Source organism: Nanorana parkeri, unplaced genomic scaffold, assembly GCF_000935625.1.
Source record: "Nanorana parkeri isolate BGI_ZX_2015 unplaced genomic scaffold, ASM93562v1 scaffold25, whole genome shotgun sequence".
Classification (NCBI taxonomy): Eukaryota; Metazoa; Chordata; class Amphibia; order Anura; family Dicroglossidae; genus Nanorana; species Nanorana parkeri.
Window position 1 is genome coordinate 1,661,336 of NW_017306293.1, and position 20,419 is coordinate 1,681,754.

The window sequence follows — 20,419 nt, forward strand, 5'->3', positions numbered from 1 at the left end:
CCCCCCCCCCCCCCCCCCAAATCTTGAGTGTGCATAAGTATTCACCCCCTTTGCAATGAATCCCCTAAATAAGACGTAGGCCAACCAATTAACTTCAGAAGTGCCATAATTAGATGATTATGTACAACTCCCAATTAGATATATTATTGCCACACAAGATGGATCCAACTCTTTATACAGTTGAGCATTTGTGTTGAATATACATTTCAAGCAAGGCATTACTTGAAGGCATTTCAGTAAAGTTCAGATTTGTTTTATTTACGAACAGATAACAGACAACTGCATGAATACATTCACTGTAAAGGAATCAACAGACTTGTAGGGTGTAATGTACATATTACTACTTACCTGTCATATCCAAGAACTTGAATGCTAGTTTGTTTAATAAATTTGATTTGGAATTCCAAATGTAAGTATATAATCCAGCTTGTTAAAACTCAAAGTCTGATTTTGAAGAACTGGCAGAACATCTCCAGAAACCTTTATTCATGTTACAAGACACATGTACTGTATTTTAACTATTACAGATATGTAATTTCATCTTTTAATGTTTCCTTAGACACATTTGCCAGCAAAGTAGCCGCAGTTCAAGATCCTCATGCTGATGCTTCCATTGGTAACGTGACTGGTAGCAATGCAGTTAATGTTTTCTTAGGCTTAGGAGTGGCGTGGAGTATTGCTTCTATATTTTGGGCTGGAAAGGGCAAGAGCTTCCATGTGCAGCCAGGGAGCCTGGCCTTTTCTGTAACCCTTTTCACAGGGCTCTCTATTGTTTGCCTCTGTGTTCTACTTTACCGCCGACGTCCACCTGTAGGAGGAGAACTTGGGGGTCCTCGGATTCCAAAAATACTGACTAGTATTTTCTTCTTTAGCCTCTGGTTGGTGTACATTTTACTTGCATCGCTAGAGGCATACTGTCACATCCCTGGCTTTTAAAGGATTGTGTGCCTCAATGCAATGAGCTACAGCAGTTCTATACAATGTGTCTTCCCAGGATCCTTTGGTCAGTTCCAGTAAAACATTTTAGCCATTAGTATGTGAAAACGATATGGACATTAACAATATTAAACAGCCTGGTGCAAAAGACCACTGCTCTTTATAATGTTGTCTTCACAGTTTTTTTTGCTGGTCCTCAGACAATTACAATTTTCTGCCAAGATTAAGACTGAAACAAATTGACCTAACTTATCTCCTTAATATTGGAGAGCACTGTTAAATACAAGACTTCTTGCGCGATTATTTCTCTTCCACTTTGGGATTGTAATGAGGCAATAAGGCAATAAAGTTAAAATACACCAGTGGAATCAACCTACTACAACTGGAAGTGTTGGTGAACAGGCAGACAGAGATAATGGGTGATATTTGTCCCAGAAATGTTGGGACATAACCGCGATTTGTCTTCTGAGGGTATTGAAGCAGCACAAACCGACAAAAGGATAGTCATATTCAGGGCTTCCATTATTTAATGGGATCTTCCACTGTAAGTAATTTGCAGTTAGATTAGGAAAAAACTGTGTTGGATTTAAGGGCACCCTTCAATATAACTCACCTACAGGCCCCAAGTATTCTTACAGGTGGTAGGGACCATGATAGTCCACATTGCAAAGACAGGATAAGACTGAATGGCCTGAAAAATCTAAAAGCTATGTATGTTTAAATCTAATATGAACTTTCTAGAAGGTACCAGTGGCCTAAATCTCGCAACAGATTAGTCTCTTGGGTACTTGGGTGCTGAGATCTCAACACCTGAGCTCCCAGCTCTACAGTGCTGCCATGGCCATGACAAGGAAGGCTCATTATTTAAATGTTTCTGCATTTTCCAATTGAAATACATCCTTGCTTTCACTTTGTGATGAATTTCGTTTTCAAGATATATAACGAGTCCAAGAGTTCAAAGCAGTAGTTTTCACTCAAAATTAAAATAAACAATTTTGAGTTAGAATTGGCATTTAATTGTAAAGTAAAAAGTAAATTGTTCAAAATGTAGGATATGATATTAAAAGCTGAGATTTTGGGAAAATATTTTTTCTCTTGAGTCTCAAAATATTTAGTGATTCAAATAACTTTGCTAAGAAGAAAAATAAAGCTGAAGTATAGACCTATTCCTAAAAACTTTGGGAGATACTTTGATGTTTTATTGCATTAGCATGGAAATATATATGAATGAGCAAGTAAACCTGAAATATTTTATATAAAAGAGCTAGAAATAACATTCAAGAATATGCATGTAAAAGACCATATATTTCTATAAAACATATATTTGGCTTTGCATATATAGCTGTATTGAGGTTAAAAGCAACCTATTGTTTTATGCTAATCCATTTAAGGCCTATAAGGCATATTACAAGCTACGTACAGAATCTATTTATGGTATTACTGTGAACGAAAATATCTTCCCCATGATAACAACTTTACATTTACTCCAGTTAAAAAAGTTTACGACACTTAAAAGATATACAAACCCAACAGCTACAAAAAAATATATAGTGCAGTTGATCAGTTCTTAGATGTGGTAGTTGTGTTAGTTTTCTTTTTTCAAGTACATTTTCAGAATAATATGTTTTGATCCTGTGAGACATCGTGTGTCCTTGTAACTTCCTGTGTGTTGCGCTTAAATCTCAAACAATGTTATCAGATTGTCAAGCTACCTTCTGGGAACTGCAAAACATCCCCTCATATGGGGATCAGGAGGGGTGTGCTTGTAGTCCACATCAGGAGTGCAGTCTAGTTTAATAACGCTGCTCTTCCATATATGCATTGCAGTGAGTGAACACTAGAAGTGTGTTACTGGCAGGATCATCAGGGGGGAAAAAAAGGGAAAAAGCCTGAAAAAAGGTCTTTAATGCAACTACTAAGGATTGGTGATCTGCTATATATTACATTTTTGTTTTGGGGTTCAGATATCCTTTAAAGGAAATCTGTCATAAAAAAACCACAAAGTCTGGCTGCAAGTGTTAACCTCTCTTCCTGAAAATGCTAGTTCCATTGGATGTCATGCTGACCTTTCTGCTTCAATACTTTGGGTCACTAACCTGAACCTAAAACATACAGATGAGGACTTCTGATTCTGCTCCAACATTCCGACCTCAATGCTTGATCTAGGTTGATAAAGGGTTGAAGCTAGTGGGTCAACATAATAGCCAAGCAACTCAGATAGAGATTGTCAAAGGCAGCTCGCATATTTTTTTTTTTTGTGACAGATTTATTTTAAAATGTATTTCGTTCTTTGTATATAAACTGTTTTAATTTAGGTTTACTTGTCTACTGGTAAGTCAGTGATTGGAAATGTTTTGAAATGTCAAAATGTACTAGTGTTTTTGGGATCGCATGTGGCCCTCTCCTTGTTTTGACAGTCCTCACTCAAATGAGGCCCCAGCTCTTCTCCAATTGATAAAGACTCAACTCCCTTATATTATTTTATAGATGCCACCGCACGGCAAGGGTTAAGTGCTTGTTTTTTTCTAGGTTCAAAAATAACAAACATACTCATCTGATCCTCCTGGCTGGGACAGTGCTCCCTCCAGCCTGTCTTCTTTTCCACTGCAGTGATGGCATGTCCCTCAGTGTCCTCGCATCCAATATACAGTGTAAAGAACGTGCTGATTAGAGGATCCTTAGACCACTGCAGCAGAAGGGGGGCGGGCAAGGCAGAAGGGACCAGTCTAAAAGCCAGCTGGCTCCAAGGATCAAGTGAGTATGACTTTGTTATTTTTGAACTTAGACAAAAACAAGCACTTAACCTTTACAGTGTGGGGGTAGCCCCAATGCAAGGGTTAAGAATTTTTTCTGCTTTAATACAGCTGCTGTTTCATTTGCATTTGACATGTCTGTGATGGTAATCAGACACAAGGAAATTGGAAACCATGATATCAGTACCTCCTGGGGCCCAAATTTAATTTGCCATATAAGACAATGGAAAATATATTTGAGGAAATACACACCCGTCATTTGAATAATTATATTACTGGGAGTGGGGGTGTAAAGAAAAGTGAAGAAGGGAACAAAGTGAGCTAAAGGGTACTGAAAGGTCATGTTAATATGAATGTGCCTCTGTGACTTCTTTGCACTCAGGCTAACTGTATATTCTATATAAATATCTAATGTTTGTATAAGTTTGGTGCACTGTATTGTACATGCAACATGTGTGTGACATGTTAAAATGGAGCTGTGCAGTCTCATTTATCATGAATGTTGCAATTTTTTAGGCTGTGAATGAAAAAAAATCACAGATATGTATGTGCGGGATCATTTTTGTGCGGCGAATAACTGTGGCAACATGCTGCTACTCAAGTGTAACATTGTGTGTGTTTCATGTAAATAACTGATACCTGCCTGTGCTACAAGTATAAAATGAACTTGTGTGTAGCAGTAAAACTACATTTCCTGCAGCAGTAAACCTTTGTTTTATTGCTGCAAAAATATTATTGTCACACAATGTAAATGAAATAACGTACCTATTAAATGAGAAGTGTTTTGCCAAAGAACTGCAACATTTCCCCCCATAGAAACAGGTGCAAGTTGGCCCTTGGCTGCCTTTCCCACAGTCTTTTGATCAAACTGCTGTCCTCATTATTGTGTTGGGAATGACATTCTTAGCTGCCTGTTACTGGATTTCTGTCAGTTGATCTATTAACATGGTTGCCCAGGGCAACTTGCACCCATTTTGAGGAGACTTTAGCAGTAAGCAGCCTGTAGCTGCTTGAAGACACCCATAATGGCTGACATTTTGAACTACTCATTAAAGTCATCACATGTTTATCACTAATGTTTTTGTCTCCTCATCTGTGCAGAAAATACTTTGTAACAAGTAAGCTCAAGCTTGTCAAGCAAAACTTTTCAAAATAAAATATCTGACATTCATAGGCTCAACATTGCATGTGGCTGTGAAAGAGTTAAGCTGGTCTTGCACTTATAGATTTTCATACAAAGGTTCATATGAAACATGTCGTCAGAATATTCGATAATGCCATCAGAAACTTGACAAATGTTGTTTATTATTATACAGGATTTATATAGCGCCAAACAACATAAGGGGAGACATTACAATTGCAATACAATACCATACACAAGGATTAGAATCAATTTTGGAATAGAGTTTCCTGAATGAAAACCACAATGACTGTTATTCCATCCTGTTCCAGTTGAAAATTCTCCTGGTGTATGGCCAGCTTTGCCTGGAAATAGATTCCCTGCTAGTGACATGAACCATCCCAGCTTTTCTCTATGTACGCTCAGTTGCACGCCTTTGACATTATAGAGACATTTTATTTTTGTACTTTTGTTAAAGTTGAAAAATAGCCATATAAGTTTAATATTAATGCACATGTTTAGGTAGTAACTTAATAATTGTTTCTTCACATCCGGAACTAGGCAACTTGCATTTTTAGGAGGTCAGGTATTGCAGCCCCCTTATTGCTCTTATGACAGGTTTGTTTTAAATTCAGGCTGGTTTTGGCCACAATGCTATCCCTAAACTGTCAGGGCTGCCCCCACACTATTCGCCGCCTGGGGGGGAGATGGGTGCTGGCGGTGTGGCTCAATAATGGGGGGGGTGTTGGTGCTACATCTGGGTCTGGCGGCTCTGTCTAGCATCCTGCCCAGCTCACTGGTTGCCAGGAGCTGGCTGGGACACCAGTGAGCTGGGTGAAAGCTGGATGGAAAGTCACAGGTTGCTAGATCTTAAAAACCTAGGATGCTCTGGCCGACCCCCTACGTGACCCAGTGAGATGATGCCTGAGGCAGGCTGCCTCATTATAGGGATGGCCCTAAATGGTATCATCAAGCCAAGATGCAACAGAATGACTCCTTGGTACTTTTTTATAGCGGCAAAGCTTTCCAAACAGGCTGGTAGCATTTCCTGAGGGTACTTGAAAGGAGAGTATAAACAGAAAATATAGGAGTATAAGATCTGTTTGTAAAATCTGTAAAAAAAAAGTCTGGGATCATGAAACAATTCATTCTTTGTTGATGAGGGTCATGTCTTTCTCTCTCTCTTTATTTACTTCTGTCTTGGATGACTCCTCCCCTTCCACTTTTATTGGTTACTACTTTTGTAGAGCAGCCAATAGTAAACACAGTGGGATGAGACCAGCTGAGAAGGACACTGCTGCTTTAAGAAGCATGTACAAGGCCAGTGACCAATGATGGGGTATAAAAAACTCCTCTCTCACCCATACTCACCCTTCTTTTCATACTGAACTCCTAGCTTCACATTAACTTGAAATGTAACTTTTATTAGCCATTTTATAGACTCACCCCTCTGTGTCAGGTTCAGACATAAAAGACATCAGGGTAAAATATGGATCCAAGTGAAAGTTTAGTGTATCTGCATTAAAGGCCACGTTCCTCTTTTACTGTCTCAGATCTACTAACCTTTCGCCTGGCTGCAGTGTTTTATTGTGCTATTTCTTATGACTTAAAAAGACAGGTTTATGCACCATCTGCTGTTACAAATTGTCAGTGTTTCCAGCTGCTGTGAAACTTACTAAAATACTGTATGATTACAAAAATTGCAGGGCCGTGTTTTGGTTGCTTGATTTTGATTCCTGCTATTTCTGATACATGTCTTGAGTTGCTCAGCCTGCATTTTGGTGCATTATGCTGTGATGAAATAGGTTTTAATAATATTATTATTTTGCTTTTTAGTGTGCGGGTTATGCTGTTACCTATGGTCTCAGAGCTATATATGGTTTTTAAATTGTAAATACAGAACTGATTTTTGCCAAGCCACATTTGCTTAGTATATAGTTGTGTTCTATTTGAAGTGCTGTGTTATCCATATTGTACTATATATCTCGTTGTGGATTATAAACACATATTTTGCACGTATTTGCTGTTACATTCTAATGCTTGCTTTATCAGTAACTTATAAATTCCAGTACTTAATTTTTTTTTAATACATCAGGATGATAAAATGCTTGCTTCCGATTTTGCATAGGTGTTCCCAAGCAAAAAATTGTCATAACATGATTTGGAAATGTTGTGCACCTTGTTTCTGTTTACCATGCATGCCATTGTAGCCTCCATTCATTATAGCCCTATCCATCATAGTTGCAAGCCTAGCAGTGCTTTTTTGAGCTTTTTAGCATTATAGAGTTTTTTTAGGATTATACCTCTGATGGCCTACTATTTAGCTATGTAAAATCTATATGACACTGTACCTGAAAGCTGCATGGAGTCAGGACCCCTTGTGTTATGTATAATGCATAATAATCTAGATACCATCAGACTTGAAGGAAACCTGTTACTTTATCTAAATAGTAAAATGCTGTGAGTCACAAAATGTTTTCCACTAAATCATAACTCTGGTAAATGGAAAATGGCAGATTAGATGGGCCTGTAAAAATTAGTAAAGATATAGAACTGACTTTTATGCCCTGATGTTATGAAATCTGTGCATTCTGACAATACAAGGAAGCTGTCTATAAACTTTTCATTGCTGTTTGATGACCAATTGGGTCGGTATAAGAGCTAACTACATTTAGAGAATAAAAAAGTATAGAATTTATATTCATAATGTATATTATTGTGATCTGTGTCTGGTCATCTAAAGCAGACCTGTCAGAAAAATGGAAGGTCCGCTCTATTGAAGCCCTCCACCTCCCCAAAGCAAAATCACCTTCAAAAGGCATTTTAAAAATAAAGCTATTGCGAAATAAAAATTTAGAATGAGTGGATTCTAAATTTTAGTGGATTCCACCGTTAGGTTCCCTACCATGGTCTCTTTTTGATTGTTTTAGTTACATAAATAGGAAACACTCAAACAAGCTTTTCCTTGTTCTTAAATGGTTCCTGGCACTCTATCCTTTTGCAGAGGATTTTGTCACAAACTAGACTACTCCTCCTACCAGCGTCTCGCCTTCTCAAAGCTCTGACCATTTCTATAGAAGATGCCCTGTTCTTTAAGGACCCTGCTAACATTTTTTAATCCATCTATCCATCTAAAGCTGGCAGGCTGCCATTTAACCCTGCACTTGTTTCTTAGACTTTAGCTGACTGGTCTAAATCACTAAGTAGGCATTTAGTGGTTGCTGGTGTTAACATTCAGTTTATTGATTGTGTTGACCACAATCAATTGCGTTGAGTTTATGTTCTATGTTTTATGTTATGTCTTTGGTATCCTTTTCTTCTGTAAGATTTGCCACATACCAACAGCGTAAGGTTTTCATATGAGCACACTCCAAAGGGGAACATCTTTTCACTCTCCACTGGAAGAAATAATTAAAAAGGCAAAGGGATCAGCGGCGCAAGTCAACACATTCCTTTCCTGCATCAAACAATAATTTTGTTCCTCCAAGTCCATTTCCCAGACCCACAATTCCACCTTAAGCTCAGGGTGTTCTAATGTCCTTGAAAAACTAGGGGATCCAAGCCTGTGGATAAATTCGCTTCAACACCTTCCTAATAAAATTTTCACCTCCATCCTCATCTATTATTCCTTTGGTGTCTTCCTGTGTCTCAGCAATATCAGACAGACCTTTCATTCAGCCAATCAATCAGGAATTGCTGACTCAGGGTCATTATACCTGTTCCCCCAACCAAATGGTTTCAAGGTTTTCATTAAAACCTGTTTACAGTTCTGAAACCCAAAGTATTTTTGCCCATCTTAGCCTTTGTACATCCTCAAAAGTTTTGTATAGAACCTATTTGGTCAGATGTTACCTCCCTTCAGCACAAAGACTTCTAGGCTTCCATCAACGCAAGGGAATATGTGTTTTCACATGGTTACCTTTCCAGGTCATCAGCAATTTCTCCATTTTGCTATGTGCAAAATTGGTCTCAGTTTTTTGCCCTTCCCTTGGCCTTTTTTGGCCTGAGAAAGTTTCACAAAGATACTCCCACTAGTTTCAAATGTATTCCAATCACCGGATACTTAGATGATCTGTTGCTGTGAGAGAAGACCTCCCTGCCCTTGATCTGCTAACTGTAAATAATGCTTCAGACCTTGGAGGACTTTGGATAGACACTGAATTTCAAGAAGTCTTTTTTGATTACATCACAATGCTTGGAGTACTTGGGCCTTCTTCTAGGTACCCTTCAAGCCAAGGCCTTCCCACCTCGGAAGAAGTTGAATAGAATTGGGAGCTGCCTGTGAGTGTTGGAGTTGGTGGTATTAACCTGCTAAGTAGTTTCATTTGCTCATATCCACTAAAGCAGTTTGCAATGGAACTTTGCAAATTTTAATTTCCTCTTATAATAAAAGCTTGTCACAGCAAACGCCAGTCTTCCGGGTTTGGGCAGATTTCTTGGCCCTCTGTCTGTTTAGGGTTGTCTGTTCAGGATTGTTGGTGTTAGTAAAAATTCCAATTAACATCCTGGCATTTTAAGCAGTTAGGTACTTCACTGGATCCCACTTCTGGCTGTTCAGATGGTCAATTCCAGAGCTGTAGCTTACATCAATCTTCAGGGGGCACCAATAGTGGTGCAGCTTCAATGGAAGTAGAGTCTATCCTGTCCTGGGTGGAGTTTCATTTTCCAGTGATCTCATTGGTGCACATTCCTAGACAGTTGTGGACTTGCTAATTTTTCATTTCAACAAGAAGCTAAAAAAATTCAGTATTCCCCCACCATGTAAGTTCATAAACTTCTTCCATTAAGGTATATTATCTTACGTGGAAGATTTATTTTTTACTTGTGTGAATCTATGGGGGTTTCCCAATTCGACTTCTTGGTGGGCAGTGTTCTTTCCTTCAGCTGGGTGTAGAACAAACCTTGAAACTTAGTGTCATCAAGGGCTTGGTGCCTGCATTGTCTGTTCCTTTTCTTGAGCCATCAGTTAATAAGGTTTCTAGTCATATACAATATGTGGTGACTTACTAATGACTGAGCACTCATATTTCCCTTTGCAAATACTAGATAATGGTGGCAGGATGTCATTGCAGCATACGGCTCTGTTGTCAGACTTTGGTGTCTAGTGGCTGCCAGAAAAGAGGGAGACAGGGAAAAAAGTTAACCCCAAAACAATACTTGGCAGCACTATACTCCCATTCCACTGCTCCAGTCCAGACCTATGGATGCCTGTGAATATGGCCACAGCTTGAGGTTAACAGTGTTATGGTTTTACATTTGCCTTGAAAACTGAGGCCCCAGAGCACTGGGTACCTTTTTCAGCTAGAAGAATAGAACCTGTTATTTTCAGTAACTCTGGACTAACTCCTTCACATATTTTTATGCATGTCATCAATAACATACATTGGTAAGAAAATCTTCATTTGCGGATATTTTTTTTACTACTGTTGGTTGTAATGTGTTTGTTTTATTGAGCAATCATATCCTAATTATTATAAGAATTCTACACTGTGCTAATTGTATTCTGTCGAGAAAATATATATCAAAGCGCTAAAGGTGTAACTAATAAAAGACTTAATGTAACCAAGTGATAAAGTGAAATTTTAGGTTTAGGCGGTCTAGCTCTAAAACAAGTGATGTGTCTTACATGGAATCATAAAAAAATTATATAAAATAAAAATAAAAATAAAAATAAATTGTATTCTGTGCCTATGGGTTTGCCCTCCAAAGACTGGATTGGTTTGCTTTGTGGAAATCAAAGCATTTTCATGCATTTTTAAAGTGTATCTGTGCCTAGAATTAAGGCAATAATGTTTTTATATATTCCTAACATTCCTTGAACGAGCTTTAACACAAGCCATCAATTACCTATTTAGTTGCATGTACTATGACATAATGCATGCTCAAAGATCCTCAAGGATCACAACAAAGACTCTAAGGCTCCATTCACACCTGCTGCGGCAACTTAGGCGCATTTATCGCACATCAGCACAAGGCAGCCATTCATTTTAATGGGCTGCCCTATGTGTGACAAGCATGGCAAAGCAGCTGACACAGTACTTTGAGCTTCAAGCTTCGTGTATTTTTTACCATGCATTTTCATTTGTTTGTCGCATATTACTGTGCATCAGAAGATGCGCATCTTGCTTGCCGCATTTGAGGTGCCATTAACAAGGGAACATGCATGCACAATTTTGTGCACATTGACACGCGTGACAAGTATAATCGGGGCCTTAAGTTGAATTACGTTCAATTTCTAAACACTTACAGCACAAAGCATTTGAGGTGCCATTACCAAATAGTGGCACCGCAAGGGAACATGCATGCACAATTTTGTGCACATTGACACACGTGACAAGTATGAATGGGGCGTTAAGTTGAATTACAGTCAATTTCTAAACACAACACTGTGTGCTTACATTAGAAAGCTGACAGGCTGCATGATTCTGCAGCAATAGAAAGTAAAAGGGAAATAAGTTGAGATTTCAGTGATTCATAAAGTTATGAACTTTGTGAATTTCTCCACAGTGTCTATAGCTACAGAGGTAAATGAGGGCTTGTTTTAGAGTGTTTTTACTGCTTGTTTAGAATGTGTAAATACCTTAATAGACACGGTCAGGTCACAGGTTCACATACACTTGTTTGATATGTGTTTTTGTACATTTTGGTTTATTGATGCCAATTTTTAAAGCATACCAAAACACAATTTGCAGCAATTTCAATTCTGCATGACTTGTGCATGTTCTTAGAAATAATCTGTCTGCTAGTCACATAGTATACTTAATTTAAAGCAGTAAAACATACTACATTTGCATTTTTCTGTGATACCATTCTATGGCCCCAAAGTGCACCCTGACACAATGAGGAATGAGCCTAATTGATTTGTATGGCAATTCTGTACTTGCTGTGGTTTCTATAGCAAAGTATAGTATCTCATACAGTTGGCTTTGGTGTGGAAGTTGGACAGATTTTCCTGGAACCAGCAGAAGGTGCTGTTTAGCTTGTGTGTTTGTGGAGCAGCAGCAGCCTATTCTGTTTTGAATGGATGAAATGATAGCATATGATGCACGTGGAATGTGTTAACTGCAGTCAATTTTCTATGAACTATCTTTACAGTTTTAAATTGTTTTATGGCAAATCCTTCCTTATGCAGAAGTACATCTTCAAAAGATTGTAAAGGACATTAGCAGTGTTAAAAATGAGAAGGATTTATCTTTCAGTATAATTCACTTGCACAATGTCTACATCCTTGTTTGGCTCATCAAGCTTAGCTGAAAATCCTTGGGGCAAACCATGCAAGGTCTCGGATTAAAATGATGAATGAATGACAATCTAGAGTTTCTGATAAATTATTCCATTATTTCTATGTGGCTGGTCTTGCTGCAGACATTAAAACATAATTTAGAGAGATGTCCATATTTCCCCTATATGCTAACTGTTTTGACTTTTTAAAGACAATCTTGTGTCTTGCTGCCAAAAAAATAATCAGCCTCCCCACAGTACTACATGTGTTGTGTAGGGTTAAAGTGCATGTATACCCAAAATGTTTTAGTATGTTTGGCATCATGCTTCACTGTATACAGTTTTTTTAAACAAATATTTTTTAAAGTTTATTGCAAAGTATCTTAGCTGTAGATCCTGCCAGTAATTAAATTTTCTGTTGCAGGCTGACACCCCTATGCCCTATGCCACCCCTATGACAGTGCAGTCAGGCTGCCATGCAAGCTGCTCAAGCTTGCCTTCGGGCTGCCAATATGAACAACAGCCTACTGAAGGAACGCACACAGCAGGCTGACAAGACTGCTTCTAATCAGGAGACAATTGCTTAGCGTTGTCAGCCTCCAACAGAAAGTGATGTTACTGGCAGGATCTCCAGCTCAGAAACTTTGCAACAAAGTCACAAAAAATATTTTAAAAAAACTGTATACAGTGAGGCCTGATGTCAAACGTAGTGAAAACTAGATTTTGGGTTTACATACACTTTAAATGAGCCTCAGTGGCATCCAGCAGGTATAGGGGAGTAGTGTGTGATTTGCTTGTACATCCTTACACATGCCTCCCCTACCCTACAGGACGCAATAAGAAAAGATGTGCCACGAATTAAAATAGCTTCTTCACCACCTGCTGCCATCTGTGTCTTCTCTCTTTATTCAGAAGACAAATATAGTGCAGGTAAAATCTGAGGGTAAGTTCAGGGAAGCATTAGATCAGGTGGCACCTACACCCAGAACACCACTGCCTTCATGGGTCTGAAGGTTGCTGGTTTTGGGCCAATAAACACAGATATTTGTGTTTTGCTTCTGATACTGATTTGCGATGCATATATGTGATGTAGATAGTAGTGTTTGAGTTTTGATTTGGATCCTATAGAGCAGTGCACTTACTGTTGCTTTTGTCTGTCAAAGCATTGCTTGCCTTTTATTCCTACATACAAGTCAATGCCAATGCATCTTACACATACTTTACTAATCTGAACCTGACCCTGAGATGTTTTTAAATCCGTTCTAAACCACATTTTCACTAGCCCTTAATGCTAGATGTTTGTGGGTTAGCATTGTCTCTGATGATTTAATGTCACTTCCTATTACAACAGTGATCAAATCAGCCTACAGCCACATTTATCACAGGCAGAATTGCATATACTAGCCTGCTAATGCTTTGTATAGGGGCTGGATTATGTTAGTTTGGGTTGCACATCTTCAAGTATTGGAATGGGACAAAAATGTATTTGAATGTTTCGTTAAAATGTCGGAGATCACGGTAGGCTGATATTAATGTTTCAGTATACAATTATTAAATAACTGTTTATAATGTGGAATGGAATGACTGCAGGGTCCACATGAATGTCGTGTTTTTCTGGGATACAAAGATTTCAGGGTACTTTGATATAATTTCTTCAGGTAACCTTTAAACATGTAAGTTGCAGTCTTGCACATCTTTAGGAATCAGCTTAGAACCACCATATGACACTAACACTGTGGTAATCAATCAAAGCAGAACTCCAGACACAAAAACTTTCATTTAAATATATTCCTCAATAGCCATAGATGAAATAAATCATCTTTGTATGCAACAAACACCTTTGCAGCAGGGACGCGCGGTCAGGGGAGGCAGTATTATTATTATGTATTATTACATTATTAGTATTATGGAAGAAAAAAGTGCAGCTTCAACTATGAAGCTGACAGCTTTTTCTCCATTCAGAGTGGCTTCTAACAGGTTATACAGCAGGGAAAGCCTCCCCGCTGTGTAACCTGTCATGGAAGGAGCACTGCGTGTTAATTACAGGCGGCGCTGCATCTGGCTTTTGACGGCTAAGTTAGGTTACACAGCAGCGGGCTTCCCCACTGCTTGTGTAACCTAACATAGTGAATCCAGAGCTAAAAAAACCTCTACTTGGTGTGAGAGGCTTGAGCTCTATGGATGGTTGGACAAATGACAAAGCACCAATCAAGCTGTCCAATCAAAAAAAAAAAACCCACTGAGGACATCGATCTCGATGCCTCACCTGTGACGAGCAAGTGAGGGACAGGGAGGCTCCTCCCTGTCTCCTCCCTTCCTCCTCCACACATAGCTCAGTGACCAAGATTTGGGGGGCGGGGTGTCAGAGGGAGGGATGGTGGGGGCCTTGGCGGACTGGGGGCGGGGGTGGGGCAGGCAGGGGGAATGCCTGACCTAACGTGGACCTTACTGCATGTCACTGCTTTGCAGGCCCACATAAATACCATATGAAAGTAGCAGTGACAGCTTTATATAGCCTGTGCAGAGAGCAGATATGTGGGAGGGACCCAGCAGGCCCCACCCATTATAGGCTGCCTGGAAAAAACTACAGGAAGGGGGCAGATACAAGACCTGTCACCATGCACAAGGAGAGAGAGTAGCAGTGACTGGTCTATATTACAGGGAGCTCCTACACAGAGGTAAAGTTTCAGACAGATTACTGCACAGATCTGGACGAAATACACAAAGCACTCCAAGATTTACCGGTAAGTAACAATACACATGGCTCTTGTGTATAGACAATATTTGCTTATCCTGGATTTCAGCTGTTAATATTCAAAGCAGTAGACAGAGAAATCAGCGTATTTTGCCATTGTAATAAGGACTGTTTGTTGTTTTTTATTTTTCTTTGTTTTAATCAACAGAGAAATTCAGCAGAATTTAGAAAGTGTCTGTACAGCTTTAGCGAACATGGTACATATTAACTGCTTGAACTAGATATCATTTATTTTGTGTGTTCTATTTCTGGATCATTATTGTCCACTTTAATTGGTACTGTGGCCTCCCATCTGTAAGCCAATTTATGACTCAAATAATGTTTAATATCACTGTGGGTTTTAATTCACCATTATGTAATCTGTTTTCTGAATGCCTTGTGTTAGGGGAAATGTGATTCAAACCATGCATTCTCCATAAGATACATATTTATACATCAAAGCACAGAAATATAGAAAGTTTCTGGCAGATGATGACCTTTACCAATGTCTTGTCTACTCTAAACAATTACTTATATTCACCAACCGTTTAGGATTAGGGCCCATCTGGGTTTGTTTTAGGCACATCTTTTTTCTCCATTATATCTACTAATCTTTTAGAAAATGACTGTTTTTTACTTCCAGGGTATGGCAATTATCACCACTGGTCAGAATTTGATATAATCTTATGTATTTAGGGATTACTTTATGGATCCACAATGTAATTACCTGCTGTGTGGTAAATTCAGTACAAATACATAAATACAGCAATATGAAAACTGACATTCAATAAGAATATATTATCATTGCAAGATTGCATTGAGCGGGACTGTTGTAATATGGAGCAAAATAGATGTTTTCCCCAGCCCCACCAGTCCAGGGGCCACCAAAAGATTTCGAACTAATGATTAATGGACTGCATGGGTATTAAGGAGCTCAGATTTATTCCCTAGAGCTAAGTGACCACTTGCTTTTAAAAGTTGAAACTCCTTCATGTTAAAGAGGTTCTTCCAGAATGAGAAACTCTTATATGTACTCACTCAAGCTCTGTGATTTATAGCCATTTTCTCATTTTAGTTTTTGGGAAGGCTGAGGGATAGTTGGAGTCTTCTAACCCGTATCTAAAATCAGTCTTCTTTCCTGGGAGAGCCAGAATAAAGGTTTGATACTTTCTTCCAAGCAGGGCCGGGCAGGGCAGTCATTTCATATGTTTTTCATAATGGAAAATAAATTTTTGTGTTGAGGCCTGCTTAGTTGGAGGGAAGAGGGGGAGTTGCGTGAGGACAGCCAAAATGGGAGTGTTTACTGGTGTGCAAGGGAACCGGAGAGCTGTGTAGCCAAGCTACAAAATATAGCTAGTGGTTAAAGTATGGCAGAGAAGAAAGAGGTTGGCTTTCATGATCCTCCCCTTATGAAAGTGAGAAGGACACCTGGTCAGGAGACATTTGCTAGCCCTTCCATACCACTTTAGCCAGGGAGTGCCTATGTAGAACTAAATGTGTCAGGATACCCTACGAGCTTGTATAATCTAGACGTAAAGTACAAGATGGGACAAAAAAACACTAGGTGCGTTAGAGAAAAAAGTAAAAGGGCCAATGCGAATAATGTATGTAAAATAAAATGTACTGCAAAATGTGTTGGTGCTATATAAATGAATAAAACAATTACCCCTGTGGAGACAAAATGTGCGTGAAGTTTAAAGTTTACCTTTAATTCATATAACTGTCATAAATTAATATAAAATAAGTCCTAAAAGATCTTTTATATTTCCTCCAATATATCTACATGTCCAGATGACCATGGACAGGCAGATGCATGCTCAAAATTGATGAGCAGGGATACATCCATTTGGCCAAAGAGAAGAGAGATATGTGTCAGGTCTGAAGCATGGTGGTAGCTACCAAAATGTGTTGTGCATGGGACTCAAACAACAGAATATGGACGTGCATAGCCAATTCCTTTTTTGTACTTCATAATTAAAAAATGGATGATTGGTTCTGTTTACAAGTCAGTTTCTAAGAAGTTGGAAGATCTTAGGGTTATAGTAATTGCTTCCAATGGAGTGTTACAATTAGAAGTGTTTGTTATTACTCCCTCTAGGGTAGACCAGAATGGCCAAATCAGAATAAATTATACCATCAAATCAAAATAATATATTCAGCATGTTTGTAGGGGATAGAGTCCACCGCTGGATCTTAGGCTCAATGGCCATTCCAAGTCTAAAAGTATTGTTTCCTTGTGTTGTGTCTAGGCTCTACCGTAGCATCTGCTCTAATGTGAATGTATTAACATCTTCTCTTACAGAAGGAAATTGGTTTTATGTGTTCTGTATATGTTTAACTGTGTTTTAGGAAGAAGTCCAATTTTATGGGTGTTAAATGAGCTTTTCATTGAATGTTTCTGTGACGTATGTGTATGCAAGTATTCTCAAAATGTTGTGTGTTTTAACATCTGACCTTTTGAATTTGTTTGTTTATATTAAACAGCCATTATTGTTCTGTGCTATTATACAGTACCACGTTTTGCACTATGTACATTTGTATGCACTGTCTGTTCTGCAACTGGTCCTGAACTGTCTGTTGTATTTGCACTTTACCCCTCATGTTCTAGGTAGAGCTATGGTAGTTGGCTGCCCCACAATGTGTAGAATTGGGTGGTTATATGTTATATGGGATAGATTCCAAAGTGTTTGGTGTGAAATTATTGAATGCCGAGAACCACCTGTGTCTCTGTTTTGTTGGTAAAGTCCACCAGATATGGTTTTGTGTCACGGTCTATGTTTCTATCACATAAACCTGTTAATGTCCTGAACATGGTTGTGGTGTCACACTCTCTGTTGTATCACTGAGAAGGTGTGGTCTTCTGTAGACAATAAAAAAAATCTGAATTGTCACTTTCATGTGTCATGTCTTAGTGATTCTTGGTAAAACTTAGAAATGTTTGTTCATAATAATAAAAAAAGGTTATGTGGACATGTGCACACACGTGATTGAAGAAAGCATAGATGTAATTTAGTATGAGAAATTTTTCATTTCATGTGTGATTATATACCTAGATTTATAAGCTTTAGAGGGCAGCTCCACTGCTCCTCTGAAAAGATGATATAACTTTCTGTATATTAGGGATGCACCGATACTAGTATCGGTATCAGTGCAGATACTGAGTATTTAGGCGAGTACTTGTGCTTGCCCAAATGCTCCTATACCTTCTGTTACCGCAACTTCCGGTCAGAGGGAGATTTCCTCTGACCGACAGTGCCACAAAGAAACATGGAGCCGGCTTCCCGGCCAATTAGGAAGCTGGGCAGCAGGTAATGATTCACCGCCGAGCTTTCTGATTGGCCGGGAAGCCGGCTGCATGCTATTTGGCTGGCCCAATGGTAATTAGCAAGGAAGCCGGCTTCTTGGCCAATCAGCACCGAGCCGGCCAAACAGCATGGACGTGCCATTACCCACCGCCGGGCTTCCTGATTTCCCAGGAAGCCAGCTCCATGCTAGCAGAAGTACTGGTATTGGTGAGTGCCAAAATATAATATAAAAAAACGGTATCGGTGCATCCCTTCTGTATTTAATTGCTAATTAATCATATTTGTAAGTAAGTCTTAAATTGAACCTAACATCAGGTATATTTTGTATGCTAAGTAATGTATAATAGGAATTATTTACTTCTCAGGACGTCACCAACTTTGCTGGTTGTCTGACTCATCTAAACTTCAAGCTAGGTAAATCCTGGTGCCCCCGCTATTACCTTATACCTTGTGGCTTGCTACAAAGTTACAATGTTGCAGTCAAATTAATGTGTGGGAAGAGACTAAGAAAATTATTTCATCTGCTGCAGCAGACCAATGACATCCTCTCAGCCTAGGCAGATATAATTACTGACCTTTCCATTACATTTATAAAAATCTATAGTAGAATGTTTATCTGGGATTTTGTTTATATGTCACTTGGAGTCGGGAAGGAATTCTTTTTTTCATACAACAAATCAGACCAAATTTACAGATGTGTTTACCTTTCTGTGAATCAAATTGGCATTAGACATACTGAGGATGCAGATTGTCTTTTTTTTCAACCCTACAATCTAACTAGATGGTGATGAAATCAGTTCTACATTTTACATGTGTCATAATGGGTTTAATGACCAGGCCAGCACTGAATGAGTGCAATCAGTGTTGGAATGGTCATGAATGGGAATGCATCTTGTATGTATTTAGCACATATTTCTAGGTGTTATTAGTATTATTATCAGACAACTAAACTAAAAGGTGAGATCACAGTAGGTGTTGTAATTTAACCTTCAAACCTCACATCATGGCACAAGTGAGCATAGCAACAAGACACAAGATGGTAATCATGTAAGATCTCTTCCAAGCAGATATTATGCAACTAAGTGTTTTCAGATGTGCTCTATAACATCTTGTGCAAAAGAATAGAAACAAACGCCAAGAATGAGGACCACAGTGGTTTGTCATGGCAGCCGTATACAGCATTTGAAAAAATCCATTACGCTTAAATCTTTTTGATACCGGAAGATGTCCAGCACATCTACCAGCTGAGAAGTGGCAGAGACCGCTAGGGATATAGTCATCTATCTATCCATTTCCCCAAACTAGGGGGGTGCATGAAAACAAAAGAACATAACTGTAGAAAATAGCAGGATGTACTGTGGACTGATGGGTCAAATAGTAAATATTTGGCTCCAATAGAAGGTAGTTTGTCCATCAAAGGGCTAGAGAATGGTACATGGATAAATATTAGCAGACAAAAGTGAAATAATGAAATGCCAAATGTGCGTAGCTATAGAAACTACATGCAAATGTACCTAAGAGAAATGCTGTTCACATGGAAAGATCTAGAAGGCTTTGACTCAACCAGGAAAGAGGAGAAACATATTTAAAAGAAACCTCTGCTGACAGAAATACTGAAGCTGCAATTGCCAACCTTGTGAAAATGCTAGTTACTAGCTGTCATGTTGATTCACTGGTTTCTAATGTGGAACAGGTGTGCATATCAGGAAAGCTAGATTAAAGTCAGAACTACTGATCTTCACAATTGTTTTAGGTCATTGATATATGCATATGCTTGCGGCACCCCAGTCTAAAATGTAATAAACATAAATGCAAAAAACAATATGTGGTCCCCGTAATATCCATGCCGGATCCCTTTTCCTAGATAAGGGTCTGGTATGGTTTTAAGGGGGGCACGATGCAAAGAAATGGGGTTCCACCTTAACAACAGGAACCCCATTTAACATAAGAGTCCCCCCTTTTACATCAGAAGCTCCTCCCTTTACATTGGAAGCTGTCTTTTTCCATCAGAGTCCTCACTTGAGAGTGAGCCCCACCTTCACTTCAGAGTCCCCTCCTTTCACATTGGGCGTTCCCCTTCACAAAAAATATAAAGAGTCCCCCTTTACAGCAGCATCCTTCTCAGTGCCCCTTCACAGCAGAGTCCCCCTCTTCACAACAGAGTCCTCCTTAGTGCCCCTTCACAGCAGAGTCTTCCTTAGTGCCCCCTTCACAACAGTGTGCCTCTCAGTACCCCCTTCACTACAGTATCCTCCTTAGTGCCCCCTTCACAGCAGAGTCCTCCCTAGTGCCCCCTTCACAGCAGAGTCCTCCCTAGTGCCCCCTTTACAGCAGAGTCTTCCTCAGTGCC

General features: G+C 39.1%; 1 protein-coding gene across 1 annotated transcript in view; it reads left to right on the plus strand.

The window, feature by feature from the left end:
* LOC108794054 (sodium/calcium exchanger 1-like) overlaps positions 1-1,083 on the plus strand; it is a 31,888-nt gene extending 30,805 nt beyond the window's left edge. Inside the window, exon 7 of the mRNA XM_018565030.1 lies at positions 560-1,083. Within this exon, the coding sequence (XP_018420532.1) occupies positions 560-936 (377 nt within the window). The 3' untranslated portion in view covers positions 937-1,083. The remainder of the gene's footprint in view (positions 1-559) is intronic.
* The last annotated feature ends 19,336 nt before the right edge of the window (positions 1,084-20,419 follow it).